The following is a 16,364-nucleotide window of genomic DNA, read 5'->3' on the forward strand; positions in this document are numbered from 1 at the left end:
TTTCCATGATTAGGCTGGGAGGAAGACCATGGAGGAGAAATGCCATTTTCATCACTTACCACTTTTGATGTTAACCTCAATAACCTGGCTTACAATGTTTGTCAGTCTTCCCTACTGTAAATTTAGTCCCCTCCCCTTCCCATACTGTACTCTGTGGAAGGAAGTCTCTGTGCTCAGTCCACACTTAAGGAGTAAAGAGTTATGCCCCACCTTCCTGAGGGCCGAGTACCTACATAAATCATTTGGAATTCTTTTGCATGGGATATTTGTCAGTTCTTCCCCATTTATTCATTTATATCAACATGGGCTCATGGAAATTTTATACATTTGGTTATAATCCAATACTACTTTATTTTGTTGCTAAAATTGTTTCAGCTTTGGCCATTGGGAACTCTTTCAGTTGGCTCCTGTGTCTCCTTGACATACCCCATTGTGTGTGTGTGTGTGTGTGTGTGTGTGTGTGTGTGTGTGCGCGCGCGCGTGCACGCACAGGAAACTTCCTTTCTGGCACTACAAGATGCTCCAGTCCTAAAACCAGCCATTTACCCATGGAGCCTTGGTTCCTTTTATTGGAGAATGGTATTGTAGACATCAGAAACGTCCAAACTTGTAGAGTTTTTATGAGTATATTTAAGCTAAACTGATAATAATTGCCAGGAAGCAAAATCTCAACAAATTGATAAAATGCTCCAAAGAATGGCAGTTATGCGGCTTATTTTAAACATTAGAATCACAGGAGGAGACATAAGAAAGGTTATGTGAAATCCATTCGTGGTATATTAAGGGGGTAGGGCAAAGCAAAGTGAGGGGAAATCTCTGGAATTGGATAAAAAGTAAAACGGAGAGACACATACCTCTTTTACATTGGTAGGTACAGGATCGTTAACATTTACAGCATATAGAGATTGTATTCCAGGAACAAGATAACAACGAGGGGTTGTGTGGTGTCCTCCAGGAACAAGATGACAATGAGGGGTTCTGTGGTCTTCCACACTGGTATGGTGGTTGTGCCCTGACGGGTCTGGAATAGATTAGTCTGACATTTCAAAGGTATGTTATTTTAGATGCAGAAAGACAATAGACAGGCTCACTTAAGGTAAAGATTGATCTTTGTCAAGGAAGCTGTATGCCCAGGATGTGACTGCCCACCATGACCAGCTTTTAGTTCATATTTTTTATGTTCAGACCATCCTATGTGGTTACTTTCTGTCTCTGAGTTTGTAGTGCCTGCCATGCAGGCCTCCCCTGAGCTTGTCAGATTTAGTATGTGGCCCCTTTTGCATCCACAGTATTAAAAACTAAGATCTAAGCACTAGGTGTGTTCGAACCTGATTCTGTAATACACTCTCTCCAGCTGTTTTTGTTTTGTTTTTTTAATGAAGCAGAGTTCGAGAACTTCTGTTCTCAGTTTAGTTTCCCGGGCTCTCAAGTATGTAGTTCACTGGCCTTTCCAAACCAGTTTCAGCATCGGTCAGCAGAGGGCGCAAGAAAAAGCAAAGGAGTTTCTTTTTCCCAGTGAAGAAGGAGGGGAGATAAGGAACAGAGGCGGGGACTACACTGCGCAAGAGAGCTGTCAAACCTTGACGTGAGCGGGGCGTGTCTTCCGACAGAGTCTGGAAGCTATCACGTGAGGATCAGCGGTCAGCTGACCAGGGCCCAAGTTCCGTAGGGAGGACGCCCCCAGTAGGGAGGCTGCTGATTGGTGGAGGAGAATCCAGAAAGGTAGCACCTCGGTGCGGGTCTTTGACGGTAAGGGCTACGATTGGCTTATGCAGAATTACGTGAGTTATCGTACGGAATAACAGGAAGAAAGTGGGGTGCTGAAGGCAGATGTATGCGCAGGCGTTGAAACTTCAGGTCGCCGATTGGAGGCTGTGTGTCACCGGGCGGCGTGCGGCGGCTGGCGGGGGCGTGGCCGGCGGGGAGCGCACCGCCCTACGAGGCCACTGATTGGCCAGAGCGAATCACCTGGTTTCGGTCCGCAGGAGGCGCGCGCCGGTGCGACGTCAACGCAGCCCACTAAGCTTCTCAGACCTGTGTACCGCAGCCCGATCCTGGCGGAGTCCTGCGAGGCCCTGGGTCGGGCAGTTTGCTGACTACTTTTGCGGCCGCCATGAACAAATCCGGGAAGGAAGCGGAGGCGATGGCGCTGCTGGCCGAGGCCGAGCGCAGAGTGAAGAACTCCCAGTCCTTCTTCTCGGGCCTCTTTGGGTAAGAACCGCACCGAGGGTCGGCCGTGACCTAGGCTGAGAGGAGGAAGGAGTCATGGCCTGAAGCGGCTAGATAGGGATTAAGGGCTCGAGCCTAGAGGACGGAGGGGATTCCGGGATGAGATGCCATTGTGTCAGGCAACAGAGAGGACACAGGCTGAGGCAGAGGTTTGAGGAGAGACAATCTCAGATGGCGGAAGGGCCCTGGTCTGAGGACACCCAGGCCGTGGCAACACCATCAAGAGACGGGCCCCTCAGAAGGGCCAAGGGGCTGGAAGAGAACCTGGGCCTCGGGAATGTGGTCCGAGACCTTGAAGGGTACCGGCATGAGGGGATTGAGGGAGCCTCAGAGAGCAGGCGGATCCAGAAGCCTTTTGGAGCTCTCAAAGAATCTATCTGAAGAATCCCAGACTGGCAAGATATGGGGTTTGGGGCCGAGGATACCTGACCGAGTGATTGGCCTTTCTAAAGCCTGTGGCAGTGGATTTGTGTGAACTCAGGGCTCAGTTGATCCTCGAAGTGATGTGAGTTCAAGCGTGAGGTGTGTGAGGTGCCTGGGGTGAGTATGACCCTGGTTAAAGGTGACTAGTGTAGGGGGGCCATATACCCGTGTGGGCCATGAGCAGAGGAATTCTGGGATTGATGGAGTTGGACTGAGGAGCTCTGGGCTGAGAGGCTGGAGACTAATGTGGGGTGGGGGGAATGAGTGATGCTGGCTTCGCTTAGGAGATGGAGGGATAAGAGGGAGAGATGAGGGAGATGAGAAAACCAAAGGGGGCTGGAGGCCTGCTGTGTGACCCTTGAGTAATGATCAGGCCATGTGAGCAGGATGACCGGCATGCTGACAAGGGGGCCTGAAGGGGGCTGGGTCTATCAGGTGTCAGGCATCGCACAGTAACATTCGTGTTAGCTCACAAAAGAAGTTCTGATGACCATTGTTAGAGGATTCTTCATGGCTCAGGAATGTCAACAGCCGGCGTTTGAAGTGTAGCTCTGTCACTTCTTTCATGAGCTTGGGTAATTTCCCTGTTAAAGGGGGTGGCTAGTAAAACTTACTTCCGAAGTTTGCTACTAGTATTGAATAAGAATGCATGAAAAGTGCTTAGAATTGAGCCTGGCACAGGGTTATGCTCTGAAAGTGTTAGCCATCAGCAGTGTTACTCCCAGGAAGGAAACAGGTTTGGAACCTGTTTGGGGCTGTGGGGAGCCTGAGGAGAGAGGTCTTGGAAGGGTCAGAGGAGGGAAAAGTTGAGTGCGAAGAGGAGAGAGGAGCTGAAAGGGAGTGGGGGAGGGGCTCTGGGCCCCCGGGACTTACCGTATTTCCCCATGTATAAGACGCACCCTTCGAAAAATTTGGGGTCTAAAAACTGGGTGCGTCTTATACAGTGGTTGTAATTTTTTTGTTTGCATTTCCCGCTTTTTCGCGCTTGTTTTTGCGCTCATTGTTGTAGATTTTTTTACGACGCACCCAGTTTTTAGACCCCAAGGTTTTTGGAAAAGGGTGCGTCTTATACATGGGGAAATAACGGTAGGTTAGGGGACGGGCCTCTAGGCCCTGGGTGGACGAAAAAGACAGCCTGGGAGGATGGGGGAGGGTTGTGATGCCCTTGACTCTGAGAGGACTGGAGAGGGACAGTGGGTTTGTAGAGTTAGGAAGAACTGTGGTGGAGATAGGATAGGGTACGGAGTCTGGGAACAGAGAGAGGCACAGACTGAAAAGAGTTTGCCCGAAGGAGGGCCTGGGGACTGGGAGAGAGTATGTTAGGAGATTGGTAAGAAATGAAGCGGGGAGGAGGGTTCTTTCCCGGAGAGGAGATGGACCACCCATCATTATTTGACGTTGGATAATGTTTAGCAAAGGAACCTGAATACCTTGGCTGAGAATTGCCTGGTGTGGAGAAACATCCGGGCAGACAGATTGTATTGATTAGGTGAGAAATGTTTTGTTTTACAGGCTGAGAGCTGAGAGTGGGTGTGTAATTCTTCTTCCTTCAGGAGGAGAGGAGGTCAAATGCAGTGTTTTGGGGTGGGGCCAGGAGCTCAGTTTTTGGCTAATAGTTTTCCTGGTGGCTTTTGGTATCTGTTCCCTTTGGACTAGGGATCTGTACTGTTGGGCTGTGCTTGGAGGGAGCAGCTAAGTCAACCCCTGAGACACTTTCCACCTGGTTGGGAAGGCAAGTGAGGGCGAACAGAGTTTGCCAGCCCAAAATATGCCTCTTTGGGATATTGATTATTTTGACCGGTTCATTTAAAGGAAAGCAGACAAGGGAGACACTCTGAAAACCAAGTAGAAGTTATTCTTTGTCAAGGGTATTTACATTTGTAAGGGTTCTCCCTCAGTGTACCTGGCCTGCCTTCACTATCTAGTGGAGAAGGTAGGGACTTAAATCTGCATACCAATCTTACCCTTGGTTACTGTGCCTTTCCTGGTCACCTCCCTTAACTGACTTTCCACCCCCAACATCTTTTGTCTTTAGCTGAAAGTGGTATTAACGGATGGATTCTGTCGTTTTGGCACGTTACTTCGAGTTCCTGGGTCTCTCCCATGTATATAGGAGGTGTACATGTTATTAAACTTTACTTTGTTTTTTCTCCTGCTAATCTGTCTTATGTCAGTTTGATTATTAGACCAGCCAGATGAACCATGAAAGGTGAAAGAAGAATTTTCCTCACTTGGCAAACATTAGTAAAGCAAAATTGTCAGCCAGATTGTGGCACTTGTGTGAAGCTGCATGATCTGGAGAAAGGCTCTTGGTGAGGAGTGAGCTGGGGTCGTGGGAGTCTGGAGGGTGTTCTAGGCTGCGGTAAATGAACAAAGGTGTGATATGAGGGAAGGTTCTGCCCGGAATAACAGGGAATGATGGGGAACCGAGATCCAAAAGGACCAGGGATGGCTGCCCAGAGGAGAGGGCTCCATCTGGGAAGATGAACAGGAATTCTGGGGGTACCCTCTGGTGGGGAAGCACTGCTCCAGGCTGAGGAGACAGCTTGAGGAAGGCCCAGGTGTGTGAGGTTTAATACAAGGAGTTCCTTGTTAGCACATGAAGTTAGAATGGGCAGAAGTGGGAGGTAAAGCTCAACAAGGATGACGTCAGTGGAGGGGGGAGGCTTTCCAGAACGGGCTCGGACTGGAGCCGCTGGAGAGCATTGAGGATTTTAAGAGGGGTCTGTCTTAGTCTCTTGGGGCTGCTACAACAAAATACCATAACGGGTGCTTACAACAACAGAAATTTGTCCTAGTTCTGGAGGTTGGGAAGCACAAGATCATGGTACCAGCAGGTTTAGTGTCTGGTGAGAGCCTGCTTCCTCCTAGACAGCATCTTTTCAGTGTGTCCTCGCGTGGTGGACTCTCTTTTATGAAGGCACAGATCCCAAAAGGCCCCACCTCCGAATACCATTACCTCGGAGGTTAGGGTTTCAACACATGAATTTGGCGGGACACAAACATTCATTCTGCAGCAGGGCCAGACCTAGAGGGTTCTCATTTGCCCTTTAGAAAGGACTGCAGCAGCTGGTGTGGGAGAGAGGTTGGGTGAGGGAGAGTGAAGGCAGTGACAGAAATAATAGATTATGTTTATTAAGTCTCCCTGGGACTCTGAGTCAGGCCTGAGCCAGGCGCTTTACCTGGAGGTAGACAAATGCTGACTTAGAGAAGTTGAGCTATTTGCTTTTGGTGTTGAGACCCAGGCTTGTCAGATCCCAAAGCCCTCTGGCCACCACACTACCACACTAGCTCCTCCCTGAGGCTCAGGTTCACTCTGGGCACTAAGGATGTTGACAAACTAGGTGTCATAGGGAGCTCCCTCCCTCTAACTCCTCCTACCTCCCCACCCATGTGTCAGTTTTCTCCAGACATTTAAAGAAAGAGCAGGGTATTCACCCCTTCTAGCTCCAACAGCTGTTGAGGTGGCACTGAGAGGGGAGTGAGCAAAGCCAGAGCAGAAGGCAGGGGTGCCGATGGGAGCCCCCGCCTGACCGCAGCCTGTCTCTCTTAAGGCTGAGAGTGTAGCAAGGGGTTAGCCCTGGCCTCTGGCGCTGGGTTGCCTGTGTTCGGCATTTCACAACCCAGCATTCTCAAGGCCCTCCAGTGGCTTCGAGACAGGAGTGTTGGGGCTCAGCGTGTCCCTCGTGCTTCTCCTTTCCACTTCAGGAAACTTAGCAATGACAACATCCCAAATTGAGAGGCCTCTGCTCATGTCAAAAGGCCCAAGTAGGGTAGCCCTAGCTGGGATCTGGTGCAGCTCATATCCTTGGATGTTAGGACCGTCTTTGGTTTTCACTAATTCTGGGCTACCAGACGCTAGGGGGCTTTGGTGCACCAGCCTCCAACCACCAGTTAGATCACAGCTCCTCTGTACCGTCCCTCCTGCTTCCTCCTCCCCCAACTCCCCAGCCAGTGCAGACTCCTGAGGAGGGGGCTGTAGGAAGGTGGGGGAGCTGCCCAAACTTCTCCTCTGGAAGCAAAATGGGGGGGATTTCCTGAGATTTCCTGAGTAAAGCACAATGAAACTGCAGAAAAGGGGAGGGGAGAGGCAGACTGGGGTACCCGTTTTCTTCCTTCCTTCTCTGTCTCCCTGAATGTAGATTTATGTAGACTTCTGTGCCCGTGCCCCTGGGGATTGTACAGATCCGAAAGGGCCCTTGTGTTCCCTGGGGCTTTTCCTCCTCCCTCACATCCCCCCCTTACTCCCTCTCCCCAATCCAAAATTAAAACTTCCTTCCACTTGGATAGGAACATGTATTGGAAGTTTCTTCATCTATGAAATGAAAATCAAAGTAATAGCTACTTCATAGGGTTGTTCTAAGGAATAAATGGGTTTATGCATGTAAAGTGGGGAGAGAACAGTGTCTGACCCTAGGAAGTGCTTATTAAGTGCTTACTGTTACTATTAGGTATAGTTATTGGAAGCTGAGCTGGAGAAGCGACGATAGGGTGTTCTGTCTCCAAACAGCACGTCCCTAAAGATCAGATGTTGACAAATCAGTCCTGTTTGAACCTCCTGTAGGTACCAGCAGTCCCAGGAGCCCTAGAGGCCTGCTTTCCTGAGGCAAGAGTAGCTGCCAAGGTCGGGGTGGGGGACCCTAGCTGAGCCTGGTGGGAATGACAGCTTCCGGCTTTGCTTCCAGACTGCCTCCACCCACAGAGCACTCAAAAACCCCAGGTGCCAGTTCCAGTGGGCGCTGAGGCGGTTCACAGTGCCCTGCCAGCTGCTAAGACCTGCCACTGAAAACTTGGCTTTCCTTGCCCAGTCTCCTAGCAGAGGCTTTCCTGGGGAGACCAAGGTTTCCAGGTAACTCGGCCTTCATGTCACTGCAATCTGAGGATGTTACCTTTCTCAGTGGCTGGAACTGTGCCTGGTCAGACAGGTCTTGATGCCCCTGTTTGGGATGAAACTACTGAGAGACACGGGTCTTTAAGAAACATCTTTCAAGAAGAGGAACCATTCGGTTCTTTGGCTGGGATGAAGTAACCCTGTTGGGGTGCAGAGGGCCTCTGCATAGGCCATGTGGCAAGCGTGGCCCCTGCCTTTGAGTTCATAGTCAGGAGGTTGATGGCCCCTGGTGAGGGGTGGGGTAGGTGGGAGACCCAGGGCTGTGTGCAAACCAGAGGAGGGGTGGCACTTAGCTGATCTGGGGATGGGGAAGATGAAGCCCACACTGAGATATTGAAGTAGATCACCGTTTCTAGAATCTGCTCTCTCTGAGAGCCTAATAAGGGTGATACTCTTGTTGGCTAAGCACCTGCAATGGGGCTCTGGCTCTCCTGGTGCTACCTCACACTTCCAGCAGCTCTGCCAGCTGTGGAGTCTTAGTCCCAGGTGCAGATGAGGAAACCGAGGCTGGTGAGCCATGAGCCGCCCCTGGAATGCAGGCCTGTCTACCGGCTCTGGAATGCAAGCCTGTGTGTCTACAGTCTGAGATGTTGCCACTGCCCCAAGCAACTCTAGAAATCCCGCCGCCAGGTGGCTGGCAGCATTCAGAGTGTATTTCTCCTCCTTCATCTAAGAGCAGCCCTTTGAGCGCCTGCCCCGTGCTGCGCTGTATGCCAGGCATTTAGCTTAGGTTATCTCTCATCCTCACAAAGTCTTCTCCCAGGTCAGCTTTCTTGTTTCCATTTTATAGACAAGGAAGCTGAGGCTCAGGGACTGCTTGCTGCCCAAGGTCACACAGTTAGCAAAGTGCTGAGTCCGATTACAGCCCAGGTCCCCCGGCCCCGAAGTCCATTCTCTTTCTCCTCCTTGCCCGTACAGGCATGTCTGGAGAGTGTCCTGTAACAATTTCAGAGCTGGGCAGTTAGTGTTAAAAGCATTATTCTTTTGTCCATACTGGGACCTGTGCACACACTCTGGGGGCCCAGGCACTGCAGAGCTGGGGTGCAGTGAGTGGCGCATCATTTGCAAGTGATGTGGGAGGAAATGCTGGAGGGATCACCCCACGACTCTGACAGTTCAGCACAGTCAGCGAGGAGGCAAGCTGGTGGCCGTCTGCTCCCTATGCCGGCTGGACCTTTGTTCTCGAATGTTCCTTCTGCCTGCAGCACTGTATGGTGGGGCCAGGGCTCCAGGGTGTGGGGAGGCTGCGCAGCCAGGCTGAGAGCAGTCGATTTGTCAGATGAGAGAAACCTGTGCGGTGTTGGCTGTTTAATCTACTGGAGAGGTGAGAGCAGGCAGGGACCTTGCCTACCTCCTCGTTTTGCAGAAGACGTTTAGACATCGGGAAGGAAGCCTCCCAGATCACTAAGGGAGGCAGAGGCAAGGGCAAGACCCTCCCCAGGGCCAAGCCACCTTTCAGGCCTTCGGCTTCCTGGCAGCATGAGCTTGGGCAAGTCCCTTAACCTCTCTGTGCCCCAGCCAGCTTCCTTCTTTGTAAAGCAGGAGGGCCCTTAAATACCTTTTAAGTACCTGAAGAATTATTGTGAGGAACCCTGTGCCCCTTCAGCCAGAGTGCCTGTCAGGCCATCGTTAGCCGTTATAGAGAGTTATGAGGATGCATAGCCTATGGGTGTGCCAGGCCCTTGGGCCCATCCTTCCCACCCAGGGCACTGACTAGAGCTGGGGTCGGCAAACTGCGGCTCGCGAGCCACATGCGGCTCTTTGGGTACGTTCCGTCTCAAAAGTTTGCCGACCCCTGGACTAGAGAGAATCAGGGTAGAGGCCTTAAGTCCCAGGAGAGGACTGAGGGCTGGTGACTGTGGCACCGCAGAGGGACAGGAGGGACAGGGAGTGTCCAGGACCTAAAATGGGATTTGCTCCATATGCCCTGCCTTTTGAGGTCCTTAGGAAACTGAAGTGGGATGGGTGGCCTGTTGGTGGGAGCCAGGAAGTGCGCAGGGGATGGAGGAAAGCGGGAGGGAGGCTGGGACTCTGCCCTGCAAACCCCCCCTGGCCAGGGTCCCACCAGGCCTGCTGTGCATTCCTGGCACTGTTCGCTCCTCTCCATATGGCAGTCGCTGGAGGTTGGTGGCTGCGCCTGGGAGACCTGAGACTGCTTCCTCCGCCTTGGGAGGGGGGAGAAAGCAAAGCTGAGCCGGTAATTATAGACAGCCCTGTACCAGGCCGGCCCAAACCAGTTCCCTCTATTCCAGGCATGGCTCAGAGCCGTGGGATGGAAGAACCAAGCAGAGGCAGCTTGGGGGAGGTCAGTGGGGGAGGGACAGTCAGCTGTCGCATGTGCTGCTACCCGGGCTTTTCAGAAGAGGCAGGCCCAGCTAGCTTTTCTGGATCTTGTGCTAGGAGAAGGCCTGGTTTCTCCCCCTCAGTGAATTTGCAGTTTTTGTCGTAGAGGCCACCCTTAGATGAGTGACATGAGCCGACCTGACTGGGGAGAGAAATCCTGTAGTAAACCATGCAGATTTACTGTGTGGGGAGACAGCTTGGTAGGGCATTGGAGCTGGGAACTTCTTCCAGTCACTTCCCCCTCCCGAAACCCTCCTGTTACATTAGAATAAGGCCTAAACCCTTCTCTTGGCCTTCATCCAGCTTGGGGTCCCCTGCCTGCCTCTCCAGCCTCATTGCCTACTACTCCCTGACCATAGCCTGGCCCACTTCTCTTCCTTGTACTGGCCAAGCTTGTTTCTGTCCCTGGGCCTTTGCACATGCTGTGACTGCTGTGTAGAATGCTCTTCCCTCTATTCATGGGTGTCTCCTTAGTCATCACTGGGGACAAAGCTCAAATCTCACATCCCTGACTTGCCCATTCACAGAAGCCCTTCCTCCTTAAGTCCCTCTAGTGCTTAATCACTCTGAAATTGTTTTGCTGGTTTCCTGTTTATTGAGGACCATGTCCTTCTTTGTTTACTGCTGTTATGTCCAGTGCCTGGCACAGCATAAATGCTCAGATATTTGTTCCCCGGATGAATAAATGGCTATGTGAACAGCTTCTCCAGAGATTCCCCTGTCTCCCCCGTGGAAAGGACCAAGACCCGACTGTGTGAGCCCTGAGCACACTGTAACCCCTCCGGCTTTTCTACCCCACAGTTAGAATCACTGACCCAGTACAGGGCTGGCCCAGCTTAGTGTGGGATCATAGCGTTTCAGCCCGGCAGCTGACAGGCTCTGTGTTCTGTGTCCACTCTGTCCCACTGAGCTGACACGAATCAGCAGGTGCTGGCTCTGCTCACTGTTGGTCACTCGGTTTTGGGCCTCTCAGTGGGACAGGCCACTTCAGCTCGTCCAGGAGCCTGAGCTTTTTCAGAGACCGTCTGGGTCTGGATAGAACTTAATTGCACCCGCAAAGAAGGGAAGGATGTGCTAGGGGATCCATGGGGTGGGCAGACCTGTGATTTCAGTCTGTTAAGAGTCATTTGTCTTTAAGAGAACATTGCAGAGAAGGTCTGGGCGTGTGGGCGGGTTGCAGCCTGGTCCCAGGGGACCCTTCTGAAATTTCTTCTCGCAGAAGCTTGTGAAAGTGCCTCACCTCTTAAAGGCCAGGAGTGATCTCTGAAGTCCTCCAAACAGGGACCTTAGGCCCAAGATGTAATTGGACCAGCTGGGGTGAGGTCTGAGGGTGAGTGTGGGAAGAACACATTGCTCAGGGCCACTTCCTGGGGACAGCTAGGGGTCAGGGAGATAGTGTCAGCGCAGCCCCAGAAGGCAGAGGGTACACTTTCATCTGGTGCGATGGACGAGGCCAGGGTTCCGGTCCCAGCCCGTTTACATCACCTGACCTGGGCCAGGCCACTGCTGGCTGCTTTCCCAGCTGTTGGTCTAGGTCAGCTTTTCCCTTCCCAGACTCTCCTGATTATCTTAATCATTGGGGCCATTGTTAAAAATCCCCATTCCAGGCCCCACTCACCCACACCCGCCGGGTGAAATCTCCAGGGAGGGTGGCTGTGGGCTCTGGTTTGGTTATTGTAACCCCTCATGTGATTCAAATGAATGGGCAAGGCAGACCTTCGGCACTCGCTGTGCAGTGAAGGCATGCTCTGAACATAGCTCCCAGAATCACACTGGAAGCCCTTGACAGCTGCGGCTGGTGTGGCGAGTTTCCAGGGATGGTTGACACAAGTGAGGCGTGTGACAGTGAAGGTGGGCTCTCATGTAGCTTTGAATTAGAAAATACCCCCTTTCTCTTCCTTCAACACAAAACACTGGTTGATGTCAGTCAAGAGAGAATCTGAACTCCATTCGGGGGATTCCTGAGTGTGTGGGTTTTATTCTACTGGGTTTGTGGGTGATGATTTGAACAGTTACAGAGACCACAGACCTCATGGGCTGAACCTGGTTGGATTATTAGAGGTGGAAGAAAAAAAAAAGTACTCATCTGTATCTCCCAGGCCCCTACTATTATTGTGCAATAAGTTTCTGAGCATTGTTTTGCTTTAAACTATGCTGTGCTGAACACCCTTGTAGCTTTCTGATTAGTTTCTGAGGGTAAATTGCTAGAAATGTGATTCATTGCTAGACCACAGGACCCAACATAAATCCTAATAAAAATAAATAAATAAATGTTACATATATATGTATTTATTTTTTCTTGAATAGACAAAATGTGCAGGTGATTTAAAAAATTCAGACAGTACAAACGAGGGGTGTCAGTCTGTCTCTCATCCCTAGCCCCCACCCGCCTTAGAAAAAAATGCAGCAACTAGTTTTTTGTGTATTTTTCTAGAAATATTCTATGTTTACGTAAACAGGTATGTTTCCTTTCTTTCCCTTTTTTTGTTTTAACACAAATGGGAACTTTTTGTATACACATTTAAAAATAGGATTTCTCTGTGTGTCTATATTATAATATATGCCCGTTCCTAAATTGGTAATGACATACTTTGAGGGTGTCAAAACAACCTCTAAACAACCACAGCATGCAGGGCACAGAATTAAGGCTTTGGGGAAGGGACAAGGCGTCCAGCGCTGGGCTCTTCCCCCACAGTGCTTTGCAGTCTCTTGGGGAAAAGGGACTTGTAGGGAGCCTGGGAACAGCCTTGGCAGGAAGTGGAAGCAGCTGTCAAAGGCTGGGCTCTGGGGAGGCCCAAGGCCACCTCCCAGGGAGGGCCTAGGCTGCCTTTGTGTGGGGGGAGGGGTGTGCCACCGACTGTGTCTCCCTTGAGAGCCTGGAGTAAAGGCCTGGGCTGCAGCTGAACTTGGGAAGCTGGCTTCACTGGGAAATCATGGGGGTCGGCACAGGGGCAGTCTCCACTGTCTCTGCTTGCTTTTTCTCTTTGATGCCAGACTAGATTTTCTTATCCTTTTTTTTTTTCTTTCCTTTTTTCCCCAGAGGCTCATCCAAAATAGAGGAAGCATGCGAAATCTACGCCAAAGCAGCAAACATATTCAAAATGATCAAAAACTGGAGTGGTATGTGACCTCTGCCAGAGCACCTCCATACTCCTTTCTCCTCTTTTCCCTCAGCTTCCAGTCCCCAGGGCCTGGCTGAGAGGTTAGCCCTGCAGCACCCCCCTCTTTTTATGCCATCTCGCATCACAAACCCATCAGCCTGCCTTCTGGTCCTGTGGGGCCCGCTGGGTTATTTTACAACTTAGATCACAGGGCTTTGAAGAGAGGACTTAAAGGATGAGGATAAATAGATTATTGAATCCAGGTAGACCCATGTGGATTGATGAGCTCTTTGAGGGGTTTCTCCTTAAAATCAGAATTTCAGGATTTCAGGTTCCCTGGAAACTGCTCCCTGGTGCTTCCATCAGAGGCTGAATTCTGGGCTGGGGGGACGTTCAGGTGGTTCCAGTGATGACATTAATCACAGCTGCCACTTACTGAGCCCTGTACAAAGCACCAATCATGTACTACTTAACTGCATCATCACAGCAACCCTGTGAGGGCCAGTACTATTCATTAAGTTCCCTATTTTGTAGATTCAGAAACTGAGGCTTGGCTCAGCCTCTTGCCCAAGGTGCCACAACTAATAAGTGACAGAACAGAACTCAAAAAACAGAGCTCTGACTCCAGAGCCCGATGTTTAACCTGCCCCTATGTTGCTTCATGACCTTTGGAGCCAGAGTGACTTGGGTTTGTGCCACAGCTCAGACTGGCCACGTGACCCTGGGGTAGTAACTTGGCCTCTCCCAATCTGTTTCCTTCTCAGTACCACAGGGACAGTAATAGTCCTGACCCTGAGGGGCTGTAGTGTGGATTCGTGGAGATCAGACATCACCACAAGGGCAATCAGTACTCAGTGAATGTGGTGACACCATGTCACAAAACGCTGGAAGGGCTTCCTCCTGGAAGAGGCCACCCACATCATGTGCCTCCTGAGACACTCACAACCCATGTCGGTAGGCGGAGCGTCATCCGAGTCATGGCCCTTCTGAGTTTGGCCCTGCGTTGTGGTCGTTGTGGTCGGGCTCCCCAAGGCTGGGCCTTGGTTGGCATCCTCGGAAGAGAGGCAGGGCTGGGGGGTGGGGCTCCTTGAGGTTGGAGAGGCAGGAGCCCTAGTGGGGAGCTGCCTGAGGGCCTGGAGGAGCTGGTTGAAAAGCCGGCGCATTGAGCCCATGGGGGCTGATTCCATAATATGACTTCAAGCATCAACAAGAGTGGATTAGGGAAATCAAACGAAGACAGTTTAGAACCCAGAGAGGAACTTTCTGACCAAGAAGGAAATGAAACCTGGGATGGACTGTGGACGCAGGGTGTAGAGGCATAGGGTAAACTCAGTCTTTGTCGTTTCTGAGGATGTTGGAGCTCTCAAAAACTATTCTGAGCATAAAGCCAGATGCCATGTGCATTTTGCTGCTCCCAAGCTTAGAAAGGGCTTTTAAAGATGCAATTTTTGTTTTTCTATCACATGGATGTTGCTTTGCCCCTAAAATTTGTAAACCTCCTCCCCCAACTATTCAAACAAAAGTCCTAGGTCCTTTTTTAAAAACAAAATTTTCCCCAATGATAGGACCTTTTCTGGAAATTCTGCACTGAGGTTTGGAGGCCTTAAAAATAATAAATCACACATAGTGAAAACCTGGGCAGCTGTGTCTGTCCTGCTACTCTAACGCTGCAGGATGGGGGCCTCTTGTCCTCTTTCAGCTCAGGGATTCTGTGATTCGGACTCAGCTGGAGGAGAATGTAGGAAAGGGGCCTCAGAACTGGGCTGGAGGTGGCGGTAGGGCTCCCAGTTAGCACAGCCCCCACCCCTGGAAGACGAGAGACCCCACTGCCTTCTGCAAATCAGCTTAGGAGACGAGACACATGAATAGAATGACTTAGGACCCATGGAAGGTGGCAGCATGTAGCTGAGCACAGGACAGACTGGGCTTCAGGTATTGTCCCCACTGCCCTCTGCCCCTGGGCACTTGTCCGCATGTACTCAAGTTCTTGGTGTCCACATCCTGTTTCCATTTCTGGACGTGGAACTCCTGGAGGGAGCAGACCCTGTGTGTCCTCCCACCCCCATGTGCCTCACAATTAGTGTAGTGCTTTGCACACACAACCTGCAGTGACTCTGCACATGGGACTAGAACGTGGACGGAGGCAGAGGAGTCAGGGGAGTTACACAGGCAGAGCTGGGAGTCGTGGGGGAAAGAAATCGGACTTGGAAAGGGAAGTCAATGGGGAGCTGTTGCAGAGTTGCGTCTTGATTGCCCATTTCTTCCCCAACACCCGCTCCGCACCCCATCCCGTGATTCAGCCCGCATCTGCCTTTGAACGGTGGTTCCCAGCCCTGTGGTTCAAGTCTCCACAGGGGCACCGCTGGGGTCCAAAGGCCTGAGGTCTAGGTCACAACCTCTGCTCACCCAGGCCAATCTCTTCCTCTCTTGGGGACTCTGCGAATTCTGGAGAGCTCAACCACCTCCCAGGACAGTGTCTGTGTGGCTTACAAAGCGTGGAGCCCTGCTCAGGCCAGGATCCCTCTTTTCTCTTCCAGCTGCCGGAAACGCTTTCTGCCAGGCAGCCCAGCTGCACCTGCAGCTCCAGAGCAAACACGATGCGGCCACCTGCTTTGTGGACGCCGGCAACGCCTTTAAGAAAGCCGACCCCCAAGGTGAGGACCCGTGGGCGACTGGGGCTGGCTGCCCAGAGCACCCGAGAGCACTCTCCAGAGAAGTGCTCAGGTTCCCTTAGGGCTCTGGTTTTCTTCAGCGGCCAACATGCGATAGGCTGGCAGGGAGGCTCTCATGCCTTCATTTCAGAATTGGCTCCCTTCCGGTTGGCATTTGCATCCCATTCCAAGCCTCCGCCTCCCCCCTTCTACTTGTGTGTGCAGCTGATCGTTCCCCTCCCGAAGCCTGGGAGCATTTGGGAGTGGGAGTTACATTTTAGACCCACCGCATGCCAAGGGGAGAGGAAAATCTGTTCTGTTGTCAGAATTAACATGCAGAAGGGGGTGGGAGGGCTTCTAAGACCAGCCAGGTAGGAGTCCCTGCCGAAAAAGGAGAGGAAGTTTTTATAACCTGGCTTCCCACCCCCACCCCCACCCTGGAGGAACAGAGCCTAAGAGGACAAGTATTTTCAAATGAGAGCGTGCTGGGGACAGGAGCCCTGTTTAGGACTAACTCATCCTAAGGAAACCGTTTTGTCCCACTGGGCTCATCTGGAAACAGAAGCACAACCCAGCGGGTACCAGACTTCCGATTTCATGGAGCTGGAATTTTTAATTACTTTTTTAATCTTGGTGCCAGGCATAGGTTGATTACATTGTAGCAAACAAAGACTTTTTTTTTAATGACCACCTATTGTCACTCTCTTCTGTTATGAGAATGGGGAA

General features: G+C 51.4%; 1 protein-coding gene across 1 annotated transcript in view; it reads left to right on the forward strand.

The window, feature by feature from the left end:
- Positions 1 to 1,809: 1,809 nt before the first annotated feature.
- NAPA (NSF attachment protein alpha) overlaps positions 1,810 to 16,364 on the forward strand; it is a 26,034-nt gene continuing 11,479 nt past the window's right edge. The window contains exons 1-3 of the mRNA XM_019625217.1: positions 1,810 to 2,211; positions 12,927 to 13,006; positions 15,525 to 15,641. Of these exons, the coding sequence (XP_019480762.1) occupies positions 2,114 to 2,211; positions 12,927 to 13,006; positions 15,525 to 15,641 (295 nt within the window). The 5' untranslated portion in view covers positions 1,810 to 2,113. The remainder of the gene's footprint in view (positions 2,212 to 12,926; positions 13,007 to 15,524; positions 15,642 to 16,364) is intronic.

This window comes from Hipposideros armiger, unplaced genomic scaffold (assembly GCF_001890085.2).
Source record: "Hipposideros armiger isolate ML-2016 unplaced genomic scaffold, ASM189008v1 scaffold_619, whole genome shotgun sequence".
NCBI lineage: Eukaryota > Metazoa > Chordata > Mammalia > Chiroptera > Hipposideridae > Hipposideros > Hipposideros armiger.